The sequence below is a fragment of the Phacochoerus africanus genome, chromosome 1, assembly GCF_016906955.1.
Source record: "Phacochoerus africanus isolate WHEZ1 chromosome 1, ROS_Pafr_v1, whole genome shotgun sequence".
In the NCBI taxonomy this organism is placed as follows: Eukaryota; Metazoa; Chordata; class Mammalia; order Artiodactyla; family Suidae; genus Phacochoerus; species Phacochoerus africanus.
Window position 1 is genome coordinate 146,781,471 of NC_062544.1, and position 22,766 is coordinate 146,804,236.

At 43.0% G+C, this 22,766-nt stretch overlaps 1 protein-coding gene across 1 annotated transcript in view; it reads right to left on the reverse strand.

Annotated features, from left to right (window-relative positions):
- Positions 1 to 20,672, reverse strand: part of SEC13 (SEC13 homolog, nuclear pore and COPII coat complex component) — a 44,232-nt gene extending 23,560 nt beyond the window's left edge. Inside the window, exons 1-5 of the mRNA XM_047780799.1 lie at positions 20,573 to 20,672; positions 17,440 to 17,484; positions 15,159 to 15,274; positions 12,203 to 12,354; positions 11,623 to 11,756 (exon numbers count right to left, since the gene is read on the reverse strand). Of these exons, the coding sequence (XP_047636755.1) occupies positions 11,623 to 11,756; positions 12,203 to 12,354; positions 15,159 to 15,274; positions 17,440 to 17,484; positions 20,573 to 20,575 (450 nt within the window). The 5' untranslated portion in view covers positions 20,576 to 20,672. The remainder of the gene's footprint in view (positions 1 to 11,622; positions 11,757 to 12,202; positions 12,355 to 15,158; positions 15,275 to 17,439; positions 17,485 to 20,572) is intronic.
- Positions 20,673 to 22,766: the final 2,094 nt, after the last annotated feature.

Here is a 22,766-nt window from a genome sequence, read left to right on the forward strand (position 1 = left end):
CAAAAATATAGTTTAAAATAGAAGGAGAAATAAAGAATTTCCCTAACAAACAAAAACTGAAAGAATACAGCAATACTAAACCCATTCTAAAAGAAATACTAAAAGGTCTCCTCTAAATAGGAAAGAATTAAGATATAGGATGGAGAAAATCACAAATGGAAAGTAATCACTTTAAGCCAGTACACAGAGATCTAAAAGGGGGGAAAAACCTATTTGTAAAGCAATGATAAACACAAGGAAAAGCAAAAGGATAAATACGAAGATGTAAAAAAAGACATCAAAATCATAAAATGTGGGGAAGGAAAGTAAGAAAATTTATACTTTTTTTTTTATTTAAAATTTTTTTTGAATGTGTTTGAGCCTATATGACTATCAGTCGAAGGCAAGCAGATATAGGAAGAGATCAACATACTTGAAAAACAGGGCAACTACAAATCAAAACCAAACAACACATCCACAAAAACTAAAAAGAGAAGGATATAAGCATAAAATAAAATCATCCAGCCAAAAAGGAAAGGAACAAAGGAGAAGCATAAAATCAACTGGAAAACAAGGTTTAAAATGGCAATACACATATATTTATTAATAATTACCTTAAATGTCAATGCACTGAATACTCCAATCAAAAGACAGAGTGGTAGACTGGATTAAAAAACAAGAGCCCACAATATGCTGCCTACAAAAGACTCACCTTAGGGCAAAGGACACATATAAATTGAAAGTGAGGGAATGGAAAAAGATATTTCATGGAAAAAACAAGAAAGCAGGAGTTGCAATACTCATATCAGACATAACAGCTTTAACACAAAGGCTGTAAAGACAAAGGGCACTGAAGGGCAGAATGGATCCATTCAAGAAGAGGATTAAAGATAAATTTAAAGACAAAAGGATCCATTCAAGAGGAGGATATTACATTCATCAACATATATGCCCCTAATATAGGAGCGCCCAAATACATACAACAAATACTAACAGAGATAAAAGGAGAAATTGATGGAACAACAATAATAGATTTTAACACCCCATTCATATTAAGGGACAGATCTTCTTGGCAGAAAATCAATAAGGCAACAGAGACCTTAAATGACACAATAGAACAGTTAGACTTAATTGATATTTTCAGGACGTTACATCACCCCCCCCAAATATACATTCTTTTCAAGCACATATGGAACATTCTCAAGGACCGACCACATACTAGGGCACAAAACTAACCTCAGCAAATTTAGGAGTGTAGAAATTATTTCAAGCATCTTCTCTGACCACAATGTCATGAAACTAGAAATCAACCACAGAAAAAGAAATGAGAAAAAACTGGCTACATGAAGACTAAATAGCATGCTATTAAATGAACCAATGGGTCAACGAGGAAATCAAAATGGAAATTAAAAAAAGACCTTGAGACAAATGATAATGAAAACACAACCTTTCAAAATCTATGGGATGCCTCACAAGCACTGCTTAGAGGAAGTTCAAAGCAATCCAGGCCTTCCTCAAACAAAGAAAAAATCTCAAATCAACAACTTAATCTACTGCCTAAAAGAATTTAAAAGAAGAAAAACAAAACCCAAAGTCAGCAGAAGGAAATCAATAAAATAGAAATTCAAAAGACAACAGAAGAAAATCAATTAAAACCAAGAGCTGATTCTTTGAAAGGGTAACAAAACTGACAAACCTCTGGCCAGATTCACCAAGAAGAAAAGAGAAAAACTCAAACAAAATAAGAAATGAAAAGAAGAAATCTCAAAGGATACTGCAGAAATACAAAAAACCATAAAAGAATACTCTGAACAATTATATACCAACAAATTTGACAACTTAGAAAAAAACGGACAACTTTCTACAAACACAGATTGCTAAAACTCAATCAAGAAGAAATAGATCAATTGAACAATCACTAGAAATTAAACTGAATATGTAGTAAAAACACTTCTTACCAAGAAAAGTCCAGGACCAGATGGCTTCACAAGTGAATTCTACTAAACACTCAGAAGACCTTATACCCATCCTTCTTAAACTTTATAAATCCAAAAGGTTCAAGAATAAGGTATAATCCCATTCTATGAAGCCACCATCACCCTAATACCAAAACCAGACAAAGATACTACCAAAAAAGAAAATTATAGGCTACCATCTTTGATGAATATAGATGCAAAAACTCTTAACAAAATTTTAGCCAACCAAACTGAGTAACACATAAAAAAGATTAAAGACCACAACCAAGTGGGATTCACTCCAAGCTCACAAGGATGGTTCAACATATGCAAATCAATCAACATCATACACATTAACAAAAGTCAAAAACCACATGATCATCTTGATAGATGCAGACAAAATGTGCATCTAGATGTGACAAAATCCAACATCCACTCATGATAAAACAAAAAAAAACCTCTTACCAAAGTGGGTAAAAAAAGTCTTAATAAATTTAAGAAGACTGAAATTCTATCAAACATCTTTTCTGACCACACTGACATGAAAGGAGAAATCAATTACAAGGAGAAAACAGGAAAATTTGACAAATATGTGGAGAATAAACAATGTGCTACTGAACAATCAATGGGTCAACAAATAGAAGAATAATCAAAAACACCTTCAGGCAAAAGAAAATATAAATACAAAACACCAAAATTTATGGGATGTAGCAAAAGTTCTGAGAAGGAAGGTCATAGCAATAAATACCTACCTGAAGAAACAAGAAAAATCTCAATAACATCCTAACCTTATACTTCCAGGCACCAGTAAGAGAACAAATGAAACTCAAAGTTAGTGGAAAGCAGGAAATAATAAAAATCAAAGCAGAAACAAATGAAATAAAGACCAAAAAGACAATAGAAACGATCAATGAAACTAAGAGCTGGCTCTTAGAAACAAGGAATAAAATTGACAAACCTTTAGCTAGAGTCACAACAAAAAAAAGAGGGCTCCAATAAAATCAGAAGTGAAAGAGGAGACAAAACTGATAACCACCAAAATAAAAAGGATTATACGAGAATGAAAGAATAGATAAATTCCTAGAAGCATAGACTCTTCCAAGACTCATGAAGAAACAGAAAATCTAAACCAATAACTACAAACATAGATTAAAAAAAAAAAATCCTCAGCAAAATATCAGCAAACTGAATTCAACAATACATTAAAAGGATCATTCACGATGATCATGTAGGATTTACTCCAGGGATGCAAGGCCAGTTTAAATACCCACAAATCAATCAAGGTGATATACCACATTAACAAAATGAAGAATAAAAATCATATAATCACATAAATAGATGCAGAAAAAGCATTTGATAAAATTTAGCATTGATTTATGATAAAACTCTCAACAAAGTAGGTATACTTCAACATAATAAAGGCCATATAAGAGAAACCCAAACTAACACCAAAGTAAACAGTGAAAGGCTGAAAGCTTCCCCTCTTAAGTTCAGGAACTGGATGAGGATGCCCATGCCCACCACTTTTACTCATCATAGTACTGGAAGTCCCAGCCAGAACAATAAGACAAGAAAAGAAATAAAAGGCATCTAAATTGGAAAGGAAGAAATAAAACTGTCATTACTTGGAGATGACATGGTATTATATACAGAAAACCCTCAAGACTCCACCAAAATACATTAGAATTAATAAACAAATTTGGTAAAGTTGCAGGATGCAAAATCAACACACAAAAATTTGTTGCATTTCCATTCACTAACAATGAATTACTGGAAAAGAAATTACAAGAACCAATTATTCACAACTGCATCAAAAAGAATAAAATACTTAGGAATAAATTAAACCAATGAGGGGAGTTCCTTGGTGGTCCGGTGGTTAGGATATAGCACTTTCACTGCTGCAGCCTGGGTTCTATCCCTGGTTTGAGAACATGCCAAGGCAAAAAATAAAATAAAATAAAAAAGGGTAAATTAAACCAAAGAGGTGGAAGATCTGTACTCTGAACACTTTAAGACAATGATTAAACAATGACACAAATGAAAGATATCCAAGCAGATGGTTTGGAGGAAATGATATTGTTAAAATGTCCATACTACCCAAAGCAATCTACAGATTCAATGAAATTCCTATAAAAATTCCAATGCCGTTTTTCACAGAAATAAACAATCCTCAAATTTGCATAGAACCACAAAAGGCTCCAAAGAGCCAAAGCAATATTAAGAAAAATGCAGCTGGAGGAGTTCCCGTCGTGGCACAGTGGTTAATGAATCCAACTAGGAACCACGAGGTTGTGGGTTTGGTCCCTGCCCTTGCTCAGTGGGTTAATGATCCGGCGTTGCCGTGAGCTGTGGTGTAGGTTGCAGACGTGGCTCGGATCCCACATTGCTGTGGCTCTGGCGTAGGCCGGTGGCTACAGCTCCGATTAGACCCCTAGCCTGGGAACCTCCATATGCTGTGGAAGCAGCCCAAGAAATAGCTAAAAAGACAAAAAAAAAAAAAAAAAAGAAAAAGAAAAAAGAAAAAAGAAAAAAGAAAAATGCAGCTGGAGAAATCAGGCTTCCTGACTTCAGACTACACCACAAAGCTATCGTCACCAGAACAGTAAGGTACTGGCACAAAACCAGAAATACAGACCAGTGGAACAGGACAGAAAATCCAGAAATAAACCCATGCAGATATGGTCAACTAATCTATGACAAAGAAGCTGAAAATATACAATCGGAAAAAAAAAAGTCTCTACAATAAGTGGTGTTGGGAAAACTGGACAGCTATATGTAAAAGAATGAAATCTGAACAATCTCTAACACCACACACACACAAAAACCTTAAAATGGATTAAACATAAGGGTGGATGCTATAAAACTCTTAGAGGAAAACACAGGCAGTACACTCTTTGCCATAAACTGCAACAGTATCTTTTTTGACCCACCTCCTTTAATCATGGAAATAAAAATAGAAATAAACAAATGGGACCTTACTAAATTTAAATGCTTTTGCACAGCAAAGGAAAACATAAATGAAAAGCCAACCCAGAGAATGAGAGAAAATCTTTGCAAAAGAAATGACCAACAAAGGATTAATTTCCAAAATATACAAATATCTGATACAGCTCAGTATCAAAACACCAAACAACCCAATCAAAAAATGGTGAGAAGATTTAAATAGATGACTCCAAAGAAGACAGACATATGACCAAAAAGCACATGAGAAGACTATGAACATCACTGATTATTAGAGAAATGCAAATCAAAACAATGAAGCATAACCTCACACCAGTCAAAACGGCCATCATTGAAAAGTCTATAAGCAATAAATACTGAAGAGGGTGTGGAGAAAAGGGAACCCTTCTATAATGCCAGTAGGAATGTAAGCTGATGCAACCACTATGGAGTCAGCATGGAGGTTCCTTAAAAAACTAAATATAGAACCACCATATTATCCAGCAGTCCCACTCCTGGGCATATATCTGTAGAAAACCATAATTCTAAAAGACACATGCACCCCGATGTTCACTGCAGCACTATTTACAATAGCCAAGACATGGAAGCATCTTAAATGTCCATCGACAGATGAATGGATAAAGAAGATGTGGTACATACATATACAATAAAATACTACTCATCCATGAAAAAAAATGAAATAATGCCATGCGAAGCAACATGGATGGACCTAGAGATTATCATACTAAGTGAAGTAAATCAGCCAAATACCATGAGATCACTAACATATGAAATCTAATAAAGAATAATACAAATGAACTTACTAAGCAGAAAGAGACTCAAAGGTTTTGAAACTAAAGTTACTGCTACCAAAGGGAAAACGTGGGTGGAAGGGATAAATCAGGAGTTTGGGATTAACATGTATACACACACACACACACACACTACCGTATATCAAATAGATAAATAACAAGGACCTGTATAGCACAGGGAAATCTACTCAATATTGAGTAATAACCTATATGGAAAAGAATGTGAAAAGGAATGAATATATGTATATGTATAACTGATTTGCTTTGCCATACACCTGAAACTAATACAACTTTGTAAACCAACTATGTTCTAATAAAATGAAACAGAACAAAACAAAACTGCTAGAGGAAAACAAAGATATTAAGCTCCTTGACACTGATCCTGGTGATGATTTTTTGGATCTGACTCCAAAAGCAAAGGCAACTTCAGCAAAAATAAACAAGAGGGACTACATCAAACTAAAATGCTTCTGTCCAGCAAAAGAAATCAACAAAATGAAAAGGCAACCTGTGGATTGGGAGAAAATATTTGCAAATCACCTATCTAATAAGGGATTAATATCCAGAATATAAAAAAACTCATACAATTAAACAGCAAAAATCCAAATCATCCAATTTTAAAAATGGCAGAGGAGGAGTTCCCATTGTGGCTCAGGGGTAATGAACCTTGCTAGTATCCATGCGGATGCGGATTTGGTCCCTGGCCCTGCTTAGTGGGTTAAGGATCTGGTGTTGCTGTGAGTTGTCGTGTAGGTCACAGATGCGGCTTGGATCCCACATAGGCTGTGGTGTAGGCCAGCAGCTGCAGCTCCAATTCGACCCCTACCCTGGGAACTATGCCATAGGTGAGGCCTTAAAAAAAAAAAAAAAAAGCAGAGAATCTGAACATATGGTTTTCCAAAGACAATATACAGATGGTCAATAGGCACATGAAAAGAAGCTTAACATCACTAATCATCAGGGAAATGCAAATCAAAACCACCATGAGATATCACCTGTTACAATGGCCATTACCAAAGAGACAAGAAATAGCGAGCACTGGCGAGGATGTGGAGAAAAAGGAACCTTGTCCACAGTTAGTGGGAATATAAACTGGCAAAACCAATACAGAAAACAGTTATGGAGGATCCTCAAAAAAATTAAAAATAGAATTATCTATGATTCAGCAATTCTGCTTCTGGCTATTTATACCAATAAACAAATAAAACCCAACAACCCCACCCTCATTAATTCAAAATACATCTGCACCCCCATGTTCATTGCAGCATTATTTACAATAGCTAAGATATGTAAACAAACTAAATGTCCATCAATGGATGAATGAATAAAGATGTGGGGTGTAAACACACAGGAATATTATTCAGTCATTAAAAAAATGCAATCTTACCATCTGCAACAACATGGATGGACCTTGAGGGCACTGTGCTAAGTGAAATAAGTCAGAAAGAGAAAGACAATACTGTATGATCTCACTTACATGCGGAGTTAAAAACAACAGCAAGAACCCCCCCACCCCCAAGCTCATAGGTACAAAGAACGGACTGACGGTTTCCAGCAGCGGGGAAGGGGGATGAACAAAATGGGTCAAAGAGGTCAAAAGACACAAACTTTCAGTCATAAAATAAGTAAGTCAGCTTGGCAACTACAGTTAACTATACTATATACTACTGCATATTTGAAAGTTGCTAATGGAATAGGTCTTAAATATTCTCACCACAAGAAAAAATTTTTTGCTATGTATTGTGATGGGTGTTAACTAGACTTATTGTGGTGACTATTTCACAAGTGTACAAATATCAAATCGTAATGTACCCCTGAAACTAATGTTATATGTCAATTACACTTTAATTAAAAACAGAAGTGATTAAACAATAAATTATTGCTAAAAAAAGAGAGAATGAACACATCTATCATCTCTTAAATGTCCTTTACAATCCATCTCTGGCCCCCACCACCCAACATGGCAACTACTGATCTACTGTCACTATATTATGATCCATATTATGGTATCATGGTACATACTTTTTTGTCTGATTTTTTTCCTTAGCATAACTATTTTAAAATTCATTCATCTTGTATTAATATTCATTTCTTTTTATTGCTAAGAAGCATTTTATAGTATGGACATGCCACAATTTGCTGACCAATTCACCTGCTGATACACATTCGGATTATTTCCATATTTTGGCCATTAAAGCTGCTATGAACTTTTGTGTAAGTCTGTGTGTGAACTTGAAAGTCAACTTTGCTCTTCATAAATCCTTGGCTCACCCATCCTTCCCTTGAGTATTGTAAATGTGTTCTCCATTTTTTTCCTACATGGATCATTGCTGTTGAAAAGTCTGACGATAATCTAATTGTTTTAGAAGTCACATGGCTCCTTTTGCTAGGTGCCAGTAATTTCACTATAATTCTATCCTTTTGCTGGTGATTCTGGGTTGAGATTCTTAAATAAAGGTTATGCTCTCTCATTATGTGGATTCAAATATTATTTTTATTTATTTATTTTTTGTATTTTTAGAGCAGCACCCAAGGCATATGGAAGTTCCCAGGCTAGGGGTCTAATCAGAGCTGTTGCTGCCAGCCTACGCCACAGCCGCAGCAATGCCAGATCTGAGCTGAGTCTGCGACCTACACCGCAGCTCATGGCAACACCGGATCCCCAACCCACTGAGTGAGGTCAGGGATCAAACCTGCAACCTCATGGTTCCTAGCCGGATTCGTTTCCACTGCACCACGACAGGAACTCCTCAAATATTATTTTTAAATTTTAAGGTCATTTTCTTGAATTAGTTCTTAGTACTTGTTCTACTTTCTGCTTTGGGACTCTTAATATTCATGTGTTTGATCTTCATGTGACTTCATTGTTTGTCAAAATCTTTTTCTCTCCTCATAAAGATTTTCTTTTTTTCCTTTTTCACACTATTTCTCTTAAGGCATTATCTGTTGTGTTTATATGCTCTAATATCCCTTCTAACTTAGTCTTTATGAAATAATTTTTTATTTCTAATTCTTTCCTGAGCTGTCACCTCATCTCAGTTTTTCAAATTTTGATTTATGCTATTTTTAATGTCTTATGTCATAAAAAAAAAGTTTCTTGGAGTTCCTTTTGTGGCTCAGCAGTTAATTAACCCGACTAGGATTCATGAGGATGTGGGTTTGATCCCTGGCCTCACTCATTGGGCTGGGGATCTGGCACTGCGGTGAGCTCTGGTATAGGTCGCAGATGAGGTTCACATCCCACGTTGCTGTGGCTGTGGTGTAATCTGGCAGATGTAGCTCCTATTTGACCCTTAGCCTGGCAACCTCTGTATGCCTGGGATTGGCCCTAAAAAGCAAAAAAAAAAAAAAAAAAAGTCTCTTAGCTTGATTTGAGGTAGTGGGTGACAGTTGGTTCTATTTTGTGGGCAAGTCTTTCATTGCCTGGAGCATATTATTTATTTAAGAAAATTTAAGTTATTCTGCATATTCTTTTTTTAAGAAAAACTCTGTGATTTCACCTCAAATATTCCTCTGTTGTTTTTATGTGAAATTAGTCTTCTTGATAAAGTGAGGTTCAGGAAAGCCTTTCTAAATTGAGAATTCTGTTTTTGTACAGTGTTAACAGATGTGACAGCCTGCTTATGGGATTTTGTGGCTCTGTCCCCTCTCCCCCTGACACACACACACTTGGGTCTTCCTCATCTCTTTCCTTTCATTCTGTGTCCCTCTGCAGCTCAATTTTGATCTCACTCCCAGCAGTTTCTCCTCATGAGGAGCACTGTTGTGGAGGAAGGCCCCAGTGAGTCATAAGGGTCAGATTTCTCCAAATTCCTCTAGGCTTTCTAACAGAGGGTCACCTGTATTTACCTGGTATGAGATAGTGCAAACCCCTCTCCAGTCAGTTCTCCAAAGAAGTTCTCCAGTGACCAACAAGCATGTGAAAAGATGCTCACCATCATTAGTCATTAGAGAAATGCAAATCAAAACCACAAGGAGATACCAGTTCACACCCACTTGGATGGTTCTAATCCAAAAGATGTCAACAAGTGTTGGCAAGGATGTGGAGAAACTGAAACACTGCTGGTAGGAAATGTAATATGCCACAGTTAATTTGGATAACAGTTTAGTAGTACTTCAAAAAGTTAAACACAAACCAGTTCCCTTGTGGCTCAGTGGGTTAAGGATTCAGCATGGTAACTGCTATGCCTCTGGTTATAGCTGTGGCATGGGTTTGACCCCTGGCTTGGGAACTACTTCCAGGTAGTTGCCCAAGAAAACTGAAAACACAAAAACTTTTACACACATGTTATAGAAGCATTATTCATAACAGCTGAAGATGACCACCAACTGATGAATGGTAAAACAAAATGTGTATATTCACACAATGGAATGTTATTCAGCCATAAAAAGGAATGAAAGCCTGATATATGTTATGATACAGATGAAACCTGAAAAGACAAGTGAAAGCTGTCAGTCACGAAAAACCATGACCACATATATATATAATTACATTTACAGAGAATGTTTAAAATAGGCAAATTCATAGAGACAGAGATAGATTAGGGTTGCTTAGGGCTGGGGGTATGGTGGGGTGGAGTGTGACTGCTAATGGGGTTTCTTTTTGGGGTGATGAAAAAGACCTGGATATTAGCGGTGAGAGTTGTACAACTTTATGAGTATACTAAAAACTATGGGATGGTATACTTTTAGAAAAGGTGAATTTTATGGTATAAGAATTTTATCTTAACTTAAAAAGTTAAAAACAAAACAAACCCACAAAATTCCTGTCCTCAAACTGGCGAGCTACGCTTTTCAGTGAACACGTGGCCCTCCGGGAGCACACCTCAGGTGTGCTGGGAGGCACCTCACTGCTTCCTTCCTCCTTCTTCTTGGATGCTAATACCATGCAGTCTTCGTTCCTCTTCTCTTGTATTTTGGAGCTTGCGGTAATACCTTGTTACCCAGTTTTGTTGTAAATGTTTTGCAGGAGGTCTTGGTTTTGCTACCTCGTTGCTCTGTTGGTTTTTATGAAGAGATGTGGAAAGACTGAAGCACTATGATGCCATTCCCCACCATTATCTTCCCAGAAACCTCTCAGCCAATTCATTTTTGGAAATTAGTTAGCAGATAGGGGTCCCAAGGGTCTCAAGTAACAAGGCCCTGAGATAGGCTCCTGGGGCCTTGAAGGCTGGGTGAGCTCTGGATCTCCTGAATTTGAGAACTCCAAAATACTGTCAAACTTGGGGCTGCTAACTTCCATCTGGGTACCTTTCAGAAGGGTTGGGGCCATTACAACTGGACTGCTGTGTAGACAGAAGGCACACAGATTTCAAGGTTCTAACCCTAGCACAGTATCTTCTCTCAGCTGCTTATTTTTTTCTGAGCCTCACTTACCTAGTCATAAAATGAGAACAGGATCATTGACCTTGCAAATCTGTACATTTGTTAGTTTTTTCTTTTATTCACGAGAGAATTACATGACACACAACAGAGGCTCAAGAAACCTAGGTTTTTCCCCTACTGTCCAGAGTTCTTTCATGACTATTTCAACCTTAATGTCCAATGGCCAGAAATAGAGAACTAAATTCTTATACTTTCTATAACACCAGATGAGCCCAATGATCACTGCAGGCCAAGTCAACTTGAGGTGTTCACAGCAAAGGCGGCAGGTAGACAGGCTGCTGCTGTAACTTTGCCAGTGCCCTGGCCCTCCCTGACATGGAGGAACCAGTACCAACCCTGCCCTGGGCTGAATGAGGCTGGTGCAGCCTGGCCTCCCTGGTTTCAGAGCAAAAAAACTCAAAGCTGCTCTCCAAGCATGTCTGACCAACAGTCCCCTCCCCAGCCCACCACACAGCAGTGACACTGCTCCTGCCACTCTCTAAGGAGTGAACAGGGGATGCGTGGCAAGACTGCAGAGTTACCCTCTATAGGTAGGCAGGGTCTGGACTTACAGTGTGAGCATTGTTGATCTTCTTCACTTCCCACTGGCCCAAGCCAGTGTAGGTCAGCAGGGAGATGGCCCCATCCGAGCTCCCACAGGCCAGGATCAGGCCATAGTCGTGGGGGGCCCAGCACACAGAATTTACTGCAGGAAGGAAGGAGACACAGTTAGAAACTTTCATTTCTCAGACTTAGTGTTTTACTAAATTTCTAAAAAAGAAAAATTACAGAGCTCATGGGGGGAAGATGTAAGTTTGTCAATTAAGGAGATTAAAAAAACTTATCACCTAATAATATCATTTCATAAATAAAAGCCTATCTTATAATCTGAGAATAGGGCCAGTACTTAAAGGGAATAAACCTTATAAAAAGGCCTCATCATGCTGTCTTTGCTTTTCTCACTTTGCTTTGGATTGGTTTCAGGTCTTAGGGCCTTATCTCTGCTGTGGACAGATGAGCAGAAAAGCAACCAAAGCCCAAGAGACAGGCAAGAAGCAGGACACGGAGAAAGCTGAGCATCAGCCAGGACAGAGGCCCTTCCCACCCGAGGGCCCCTGAGCCTGCCGCCTTCTCCTGCCACACCCAGCGTACCTGAGGAATCGTGTCCTGTGTGCTCATGTGTCTTCTCCCAAGTGCCGTTCTCCTCTTTCCAGATAATGACCTTCCGGTCATAGGAGCAGGATGCCAGGATATTGCCATACATGGGGTGGGCCCAGGCCACTTGCCACACAGGACCTTCATGACTGAAAGGGGAGAGGGGCAGAGACTGCTCAAATGTGCCAAACAAACCCCTGGTGCCCTGCCAGCCGCTACTCTGGGTTTCCCAGTACAGCACTGCCTAAGAATTTCAAGAGGGAGAGCTGTAGAATGTCACCTCCAAATCACTAGGCAGTGAGGACACTGAGGCTGAAGGCCCCTCTGTCCTGACCCAGCAGAACCCTTACCTGGCCCAGACTGCACCCACCACCACCTACACTTACTGCCTTCAGCACAATCACTGATCAGTCTAGGGTTTACACCCACCAGTGCTCCAGATGTATATGTGGATCAAGTACTACTCATCTTCCCAGATGGTCAACTTATTGAGGAGGCAGTAACTGTTTTATTTTGATACTTTCTACTATCGTATTAACTTGTTCAAAAGGCATGACTCTCTTTTTAAATTTTTAATTAATTAATTTGGGGGGCCACACCCACAGCACGTGGAAACTCCTGGGCCAGGGATGGAACCTACACCACAGCAGCAACCTGAGCTGCTGTAGTGACAATGCTGGATCCTTAACCTGCTGTGCCACAGGGGAATTCCATGCCTCTCTCTTTTCTTTCCATCTTTTTATGTTCACCTGGTAAGTACTGTCTCAGCATGGACTCTGTGCCACCCTTGGGTCTGGGGGGTGGGGGGGGGGCGGCACCAGCACACAAGAGGTAGCATGGCACAGAGGTGGTGGACAAGGCTCTTTCACACTGACTCCCCGTTCTATTCACTAGCTGCTTGATTTTAGGACAGAGCCATACCCTCTCTTTGGATTTGTCTCTCAATAGAGATGTCAGCAAGACTTCTTTCACATGGAGGTGCTGAGGGAAATGTATGTGACAACTCACATGAAGACTTTAGAACAGTGCTTGGTACAAGAAAAGGAAAAAACACCAGCTCAATGCCTATGAGTTCTGAGTGCTGCTTCTTGCTCACTCCCTAGCCCCAGGACTGCAGACAATGGTCCACCCGCAGGCTCTACAAAGGAGCTGCTAACGAAATTCTTAGGAGACCCAAACATCCTATAACCAGCATGATTTTAACGGAGGGAAAAAAGAATGGGAGTGTGACCTTTTTTTTTTTTTTTTGGTCTTTTTAGGGCTACACCTGTGGCATATGGAGGCTAGGGGTCTAATCAGAGCTGTAGCTGCCAGCCTACACCACAGCCACAGCAACGAGCCACGTCTGCGACCTACACCACAGGTCATGGCGGCGCTGGATCCTTAACCCACTAAGCAAGGCCAGGGATTGAACCTGCAACCTCATGGTTCCTAGTCAGATTCGTTAACCATAGAGCCACAACGGGAACTCCAAGGGAGTGTGACTTTTTTACCCTCTGATATTTTATGTCCTCTAAGCGGACAGGATGGCTTCCACCAGTGCTGGCAGCCAGGCCTCGCCCTCATAGCTCTCTGCTCAGCCGTGGGCTGCCATGCAGGAAAAGTGGCGTGGGCTCCTCAGTCACTCTACCCCTGACACTCAGGAAGAGGGAAACTTCTAGGCCCATCTTCCCAAAGGGCTACTGACTTAGTTATATATCTTCTTTATTCAGTTAACAAACATGGACTGAGCACCTACTTGTCAGGGATTCTTAATCTTGCTTATGTCATCTGGTGAAGGTTATGGCCCCTTCTCACATTAATGGATAAAACACACAGAAATAGAGTTATAAAGGATACTGAAATACAGTTATCAAAATGTTTAAGAACAATTTATGATATAGTGATACATGTGCTTCTGTGTTAACACATTAAGTAACAAATGCTAGTGTCAAGTATAACAACCATTCTAATTCCAAGGTAGTAATGAGCATCAATGCTGTTTTGAGAAAGCTACAACAACTGTAATGTGATATAAAAAATATTTGTGATTTCTACAGGTAACAAAGTGATAGAAACTATGTCTACTACTGTGGTTCCTGGCCTATAGCTATCATTGAAGGAAATGCTAAGTATTAAAGTCCCTGAAAATAAAGATGTGATTTTTTTTTTTCTCCCTTTCCTAGTTTGCCACTGCCTGAATTCTATCCACAGAAGCCTTAGAGCTCTGTAGAACCAGGGTAACAACCCCCACCTATCTCTCGTAGTGAACTAAGGGAAAGCACTAGAGTGTGGCCATAAATATGAGAGCCAGGATCTCAAGAACCTCAACAGGGAGAAGGGTAAATCAAATGCTGTAAATACCCACTCAGGGCCTGCCATGGGCCAACAGGCAGAATTATGGGATTTATATAATTACCATTATATTCTTACATTACCACCTTTGAGTCATTTAAGATCATGCGGACTAAACCTTTTCTTAAAAAAAAAAAAAAGTAGTTTTTCACTTTTAAAAATAGCAGTAGCTACCAGAGTTCCCTTGTGGCACAGTAGGTTAAGAATCTGATGCTGCTGAAGCAGCTTGGGTTGCTGTTGTAGCACCGGTTCAATTGCTGGCCTGGGAACTTCCACATGCAGTGGGCGTGGCAAAAAAAAAAATAGCAGCAGCTACTGAAGGCTTGCTGCCAAGAAGGTTCCACCCGGGCAGAAGGAGCATCAGTCTGAGGATCAGTTTTGTAGCAAGTGAAGGCTACAAGAAGTAAACAGACTTTCTTACCCAAGGTCTTTTAAGGGCTTCTGGGTGGCAGAGCTGGGATTCCATCTGGCTCCATGAGTCTGGAACTCTGGGTAGCTAGGACCGGGTGCCCTCTCTGCCAATGGAACTGTGGGCTGCTCTGATCTGGGCTCTCAGCCCTTCCTGCCATGTCTGAGAAGCCCCAATACTAAGACTCTGTGTAGCATCGGCTCCACTTACCCCCTGAGGTCGGCGATGAGGATCTGCCCTCCGTTGCGCACATCGAAGATTTTGACGGACCTGTCTGATGAGCAGGTTGCCAGACGGGTGCCATAGTAGTCCATCTGGGCATCATGCTGCAAAGGGAGGAGAGCTGGGGCAGCCTGCAGGCTACGCGGATGGGTGTGGGGAGGGGTGGTCACCAAGACAGAAAGCCTAGTTTGGACCAGTCTACCTGACATTATTTGAACCTCAAGGAATCATCACTACCAGACAAAAAGCTAGTAAGTCAACATTCTCACTTCTCTGAATGGCAATGTGTTTCTGAAAGGGCCAAGAAAAACCACACCCATCTGCTTTCAGACCCCTTACATCATGGAGAAAGTCCTTTGCAATCCCACTCTGCAGAGCGGGTATGGGAGAAAAGAAACTTGCCTGGCCTCCCTTGTCTTCCTCCTTCCCCCAGCCCCAATGTGTCCTGAGGCTCTGTGGGCTACCAGGGAGGTTCAGCTCAGCCTCAGAACCCAGGGCTAGTGCTGATCCAGAGGCACAGGCCTCTGCCTGCCTGTAGGCCCCAGTCAGGTGCTCCATGACACACATCTGTTCTGTACATGGGTTGGCTCCATTCAGACATTTAGCACCACCCCCACCGCCTGCCCCGGATCCTTTGTGGACCCATGTTCCTGTGTTTCCACTTGACCTTTTCCCTAGCAGTGTACCCAAGATCCCAGATTCTTCACCCATGCCTTAAATGTTACTGGTCCCACCACTGATGAACGGACTTCACTGATGCTGTCTGGCCATCAAGACCCAGGGCCAGGCCCTGCCCACAGCTCCTTGTCCATCCAGGTGATGGTTCCTCTGAGCCACTCTGCCTGTTGGCCCTCCTGTTTGCTGACCTTGTCTATTCCAACAGATGGCACTTTCTTCAGCTATAGCACCTGGGGTTTCAGGGACTATCTGCTCTTACGGTCATCAGGAGCAACTACATTCTTTAAAAGGGAAGCAATCATTCTGTCTGCATCAACATTCCTTCTGCTTCAACATTCCTTCTTCACCTCCTTACCAAAGGAAAACAGATTCTTCTTGGGAAGTCAACCCTCCACCATTTCAGGTCTTGGTTTTTTGGAAGGCAGGCAGAGCAGGGGTGAGGACAGATTTCTCTCCAAGTGCTTCTGAAGTACTGCTCCTGTAGGGTACTACCACAAACTTGGGAGGAAGCAGGGCACAGTACCTATGAGATTCGAGCCCTCTCTCCTTAGGTTACCATGTGCAACTTGGAAAAATTTCCTAATCTCCTTGCACTTTAGTTTCCTTATCTTCAAATGGAGCTAATGATGGTATCTGCTTCAAGGTTTGTTATGAAGGTTAAAAGGGGTACTTAATGGACAGTATTTAGCATGGGGTGTGATGTCCATGAGCAGGCAGACATTAGTCATCACACTTTGTCTCATCTGCCTCTCCACAGGAACCCACACAGAGAGGTGGCATATCCATTATTTTTCCCATTTTAGCTATGAGGAAATCAAGGCTGATTCAGACAAATTAAGAGACTGGCTTGGGATCTGATTGGCTCTTCTTGCCCAAGGTGCCGAGCTGTCTCCAAGGAATGTGGTCTTACAGCCAGAGCACACACATGACTGTGTCCAGGGAACATACACAATTTTGAGGCCAGGCAATCTCCCAGACCCAAAAGCAACTGTAGGTGGATAGATGTAGGACAGGATGCCTGGCATGAAATGCTGTAGGCTGGCCAGACCTAGGTTTTGTTCAAAGGCTGCCTGGACTCCCTGGCCCTGCATGAAGCAGAGTTTGCATCTTTGCTGCTGGAGACTTTAACCTCTGGACCTTCTCCCACACACCTGCCCTCCTGTACTAAGCCCTGTGCTTGCGTCTCAGCAAATACCCTGATTTAACAACTTATGGTTCAAAGGGCCTTGTATGGCTCACTGTCTGTGGTGGTCTGACCTGGCTCTGCCTCTGTATAGTCATCCTCCTCCTTTTTCTTCTTTTAACCCCCTTTCCAATGGGGCCAAGACATAGCAGCAGGAGAAAGATAGGTTGGAACACTATTTCAAAACTCTGCATTCACTACCATCTCCTTCCAGAACACAGGACTAAGGCCTTGAGCTACAAACTGTTTCTAAGTTCCTCCTGCCTTGCCAACTCAGAGGGCACTGCCCGAGGACCCCTGAGGCCACGGCCTGGCTGGCAAAGGCTGCAAGGCAACACTGGGTTCATAAACAATGAACAGAAATGCCCATGTCCACAGCCCATGAGGAAGGGCTAAAGGAGTACTTACTATCATGTCCTCATGGGAAGTATCCACAGTGTTAATTACTGACACCTAGAACCAAAGATATTGAATGCAATCAGTTAGAATGCAGTCATCTCATTAAATCCACTGCTCATTTCTCAAGTCCTCCACTGCATCTGTTCATTCATTCAGTAAAGGGTCAGCGTAAGTGCCTTCATTGTGCCAGGGACTGGAGACATGGACACAAATAAGAGATACTTCTTGCCTCCATGAAGCTTGCACATAAGTAACCCTAACAGGGCATGATAAATACTTTTATGGGGTTTCCCTGTGCCATAGCAGCCTGAGGGGCTGGTGGTGGACATGAACTGGGATTCAGACAATGAGGAATTTGCCAGGTGACACGGGGGTATAAAGCACAGTTCAAGCAGATGGAATAACATGAGCAAAGAGGGGGGATGTCCAGCAAGCCACCCTGGTTACCTTTGAGAGTGAAGAGGGATCCTGAGGGAGCTATGGCTGGGGTTTCCTTCCTGGATGACAGACTCTCATGTTCTAGGCAGTTTTTTGCGTAACAGGGTTAATACCTAAGACTTTGAGAATTGATTCAAGTTTTTCCCGAGGCTGCTCCCTGCTCCACCACCTATGACAGAGCCCAGTTTGTGGGGCGGGCACACAGCTGCTAGGGTCATCACCTTCCTACCCATTCTCTGAGGTTCAGCTCAAATTATGCCTCCCCCCCCCCTTTTTTGTCTTTTTGCCTTTTCTAGGGGCGCACCTGTGGCATATGGAAGTTCCCAGGCTAGGGGTCTAATCAGAGCTGTAGCCGCCGGCCTATGCCAGAGCCAAAGCAGTGTGGGATCTGAGCCGCGTCTGCAACCTATACCACAGCTCACGGCAACGCCAGATCCTTAACCCACTGAGCAAGGCCAGGGATCGAACCTGTAATCTCATCGTTCCTAGTTGGATTCATTAACCACTGCACCATGACGGGAACTCCCTGCCTCCCCTCCTTGAAGATTCCCAGATTTCCCAACTGGCTGGCTTCCTCTGAATATCTTCAACACTAAATATCTATGACACTTTATGCTGTTTCTTCTTACAACTAGAAGGTGAGCTGCCTGGACCAGGGTCAGTTTCATTAGGAATTTTGAATGCTCTCAAATCACAGTGCTTGGCAACCAGAAGGAACTCAGTGGCTGTCTGCTGAATAAGTAAATGAACAAAAATGGACAGAGTTTTTTTTTGTTGGTTTGTTTTGGTTTTCTTTTTATGCCCGCGGGTGCGGCATATGGAAGTTCCCAGGCTAGGGGTCCAATCAGAGCTGCAGCTACCAGCTTACACCACAGCCACGCCAGATCTGAGCTGTGTCTGTGACCCTACACCACAGCTCATGGCAATGCTGGATCCTTAACCCATTGAGTGGGGCCAGAGATCGAACCCACATCCTCATGAATACTAGTTGGGTTCTGAACCAGCTAAGCCACTATAGGAACACCTGGAACCAATATTTCTTACCATTTCACCTTTTTCCAGCAGAAGCCCTGCAGGTATAAAGTCTGACCTGACTTTTCCAAAAGTTAGGACCCTGGAAGAGGATGGCTGCAAAGTAAACAAGGGTTCTCTCATCCAAATCTAGATGCCCTATGCAGCAGGCCCTCAAGGTCTGCAAAACCAAGTATGGAAGAGAAGCATCTTCCACATGTGCCAAGTTGTCCTGGTTATAAAGTGTGCTCACGTGTGCACTGGGAAGGCCAAAGGGCAGAGCTGTCTGACAGACTAAGGAAATGAAAAAGCCCCGAGAGGAGAAAGCACTTGTTCAAATGACTAAAGCTAGTTAAGGTGGAACTGGGAGAAGAGCTCCACCTGCTAACCTGGAGCCCACAGAGCTTCTTACCTGAAGAGGCTGCCTCTCCAGAACACAGAATCATCATTACGCCCAATTCCCTCAGTCAAGAGCTGAGGGCTAAGTAGGAGCAGGAAGAATGTTTACTGCTAGTTTCATACTAAGTCACCAAAGGACTTTGGAGATAACTAGCATTTATTCTGAATCACTCTCACCCACCAATCATGCTTCTGAACAAGTGTAGTTTTTTTTTGTTGTTGTTTTTTAAGCTCCTTTTTTTTAAAAAAAAAAAAAAAGTCCTTCCTCCTGAGCACCTCAAGTCGTCTGGTTTCATTAATGAGACAGCCCTCAAAAACAATCAGCTCTTCAGAATTAATGACTTAAAAACTCAATTAGAAAGAGCTGAGTGTCAGGGCATAAGAGACCCCCAACTCTACTCATCAGCTGAAGAATCAGAGGCCAAAAAACCCCAGAATAATTTAAAACCTGGTCCCCTGCAGAGCAAGAACCAAAGCCAGAGCCCTGACTCCCGGGACCACCTGGGTTTCCTCAAAACCCCAGGCACGCCCATTTTCCTGAGAGCAATGTTTTACTGAACCCTCACTCTGTGCCAGGCTCAGGCTATTTGCTTCCATTCATTAGTTCCCGCTGGCGGTCATTCACTGGATGAATAAGTGCAGAGTCAATGTACACTGTGCACCACAGACGTTTAAACACCTGAGCCCCTGCCTCAGAGTGCCATTCAGTTCATCTTTACATCAGTTTCCTAAAATGCCCATCACACCTCCGGGCCCTGGGCCAGGCAGCTACTTCATAAACACCTCTGCTGGGAAGGGAGGTGGGGGAAAGTAATGGTTTCGAGGGTTTGAATCTCAGCTCTGCCACTCGCTGCTCAAAAAGCTTCACCTCCCTGAACCTCTAGCTTCCTTATTTGTCAAGGGTCGATAATAACAATACCGACTTCACGGAGCTGTTAGCCGACTGAGATTAGGAACACTGCTTGGAACCTACCAAGGGCTCAGGATACAGTACCTCCTAAGGTATTATGGGTTTTTTTTTTTCCCATTATTGGAGAACAAGAAGGAAAACAAGGAGCAGGAGACGCAGCAGCAGCGAGGGCCGAAGCGTTCCGGAAGGTTCCGCGGCCTCCGCTTAGCCTTCCCCCAGCCTCTGCCTCCGAAACGTTCAGACCTGTAGGGCTGCGGCCCTCCAAACCCGAAGCGGTAACGGAGAGATGAGCGGCCCCAGTCCGGGGTTTCAACCTCTCTGCAACGAGGAACCCGAGAGACTGCGGCCGAAAGCCCCCTCGGCGACCCTGTCCCCAGCACTCACCATGGTGGCAACAGCGGAGGTGGTGGCGGCTCCAGGCCTCGGACGTGGCAGGACCCGGCGGCGCCCGGGAACAGCTCACTTCCGGCGCCGGGCTGGCCGGCCTTCGGGCACCTCGCGGGAGCCTCCGGGTAGCAGCACGCTCCGCTCGCACAAAGGTTCCGGGACTTTCAGGGGCGGTGCCAAGCTCTCCCCTGGCCCCACTCTTTCTCGGTGCAGAATGCGCAAGACGTAAATGGGCGGGACTCTCCTTTCCACTGCGACCAGGATCTGGGGACTTGGAATTTGAAGCTCTAGTCTCTCTTCTCTCTGCCAACTCTTCCCTTTTCCTGAGATCCACACATTTAAGAAAAAGGACTCATACATAACTACACCTTCACCCACTTCTCTGTGGTTGTGGGTGCCACTGGCCTTATGTTGAACATTGTAGGGTGATTAATTTTTGAGGTAATGGGTAGACCAGTCCTAGTACTTCCTTGTTGTTGGTCTCTCCACAGACCCCCAAGGTTGGGACCAGGGGCAGAGAAGGCCAGGGAATAACTCCCTACCAGAGGCTGAGCCTCTCGCCAGGCCCTCTCCAAGCTGGAAGACACAGACCTCCAAGCTGCCTGTTCCTCACGGCTCTGGGATCCTGTGAGTCAGGCCCACCAGATAGATTTCCCAGGCAAGGAGAGATCTCAGCCAGGCTCAGGCAGCAAGAGCCCAGGAGACAACCACTAGTTTCCCCAAACCCTAGGTTTCTGGCTTCCCACTGGCTGTACAGCTGGACAGAGCCTGGGGTCTCCCCTCAGCCACACATGGTCTGGCAGCTCTGGGTTCCTCATGGCTTTAAGGAATCCAGTGACTTAGAATGGAGCCTAGGCACCAGTTGGGTGAGTCAGAATCACTCAGTTTCCTCTCCTGAAATTGGAAGGAAGAGTCCTAGCAGGTAACGGTCACTGTTGGAGGGATGAAGTTTAATTAAGGCTCAGAGTGCAATAGACCCAGACCATCAAGGGGCTTTGGAGAAGGGGTTGAGCAGTCGGGTCTTACAGAACTCAGGGCTGGGCCTCGGAGCAGTAACTCCTCCCCCACCCCCACTTCAGGGTTCAAGACCCTTAATTTCCCTCTAATGGAGAAATATTGCAGGGAACAAAGGGGGAGGGCCTCTTGAGTCGCCTGTTTTTTAAGGGTAGGCTCTGGTCTCGGATCTGTAGATGTATTACTGATTCTCTGGATGATGAAGTCATATCACTTCTTTCCGAGCCTCTCTTTCCTCAAGTTGAAAATGGGGACAATGACTCATTAGCTATAATATAAATACAATGCATGGAGCATAGTTGTTATTAAAGGAATTCCCTGGTGTGGAAAGATTGGGGATTTGGGACAAATGGTGCAACTCTATCTTATTCATTAAGGTATTTGCTGGTGGAACTGAAAGGTTTTGAGTGCTGATTCTGGCGTAAGACTAGGTATCAATACTGTTTCTCTTACTTAAGAGGTGGGCACACCCTTCACTTCTCTGAGCTGCTGTCTCCTCTTTGGTCAAGTGGGAATTGTAATAATACCTCCACTGGAAAGTTGATGCTGGGAGTAAATGGACCTTTGGAGGTGGAACTGGGCTTGGAAGTTGTTTGGGCCCATGGTGCTTGACCTGGGGATCAGTTTTCCCTGAAAAGAACTGGGTTTTAGAGTGTGCGTATGTGTGCACATGCGCATGTGACCCTCAATCTTTAGACCAACACTGGGACCATCTCCTCCTGGGACATTCTTTACTGATTCTTAGCAGAGATTTGCAAATCAGACTCTTAGGGTGCCAGGCTCCCCTCTGCCTTCCTGCCCCCACCCCCCCATAGGCAATGCCACCTGCATCCTTTGTCCATATCTCCCATCACCTCCCTCCAGTTAATCCCAGGCCATTTTTAGCTTCCCCTAATTTGTGCCCTGACCTCCCAGATCCTCTGCCTCTGAATCTTCTCCTCTCTGTCCGCCTGAGTCTCTTCCCCCAAAGTCTTGTTCTCTGGGATTGTCAGCTCTTCCTCATGGAAGGTTAAGGACTTGCAGGCAGGCTGAACTTGCCTCCCTCACATGGTGACCATTTGAAAGGTGTGACTGGGTGGCAGGAGAGAGACCACGCCTGTGCAGTGCCCCCTTGGGCAAAATGCCTTTCCCTCCCAGGCACTCAGTTTCCAAATCATGGAGGGCAGGGACCCAGCTG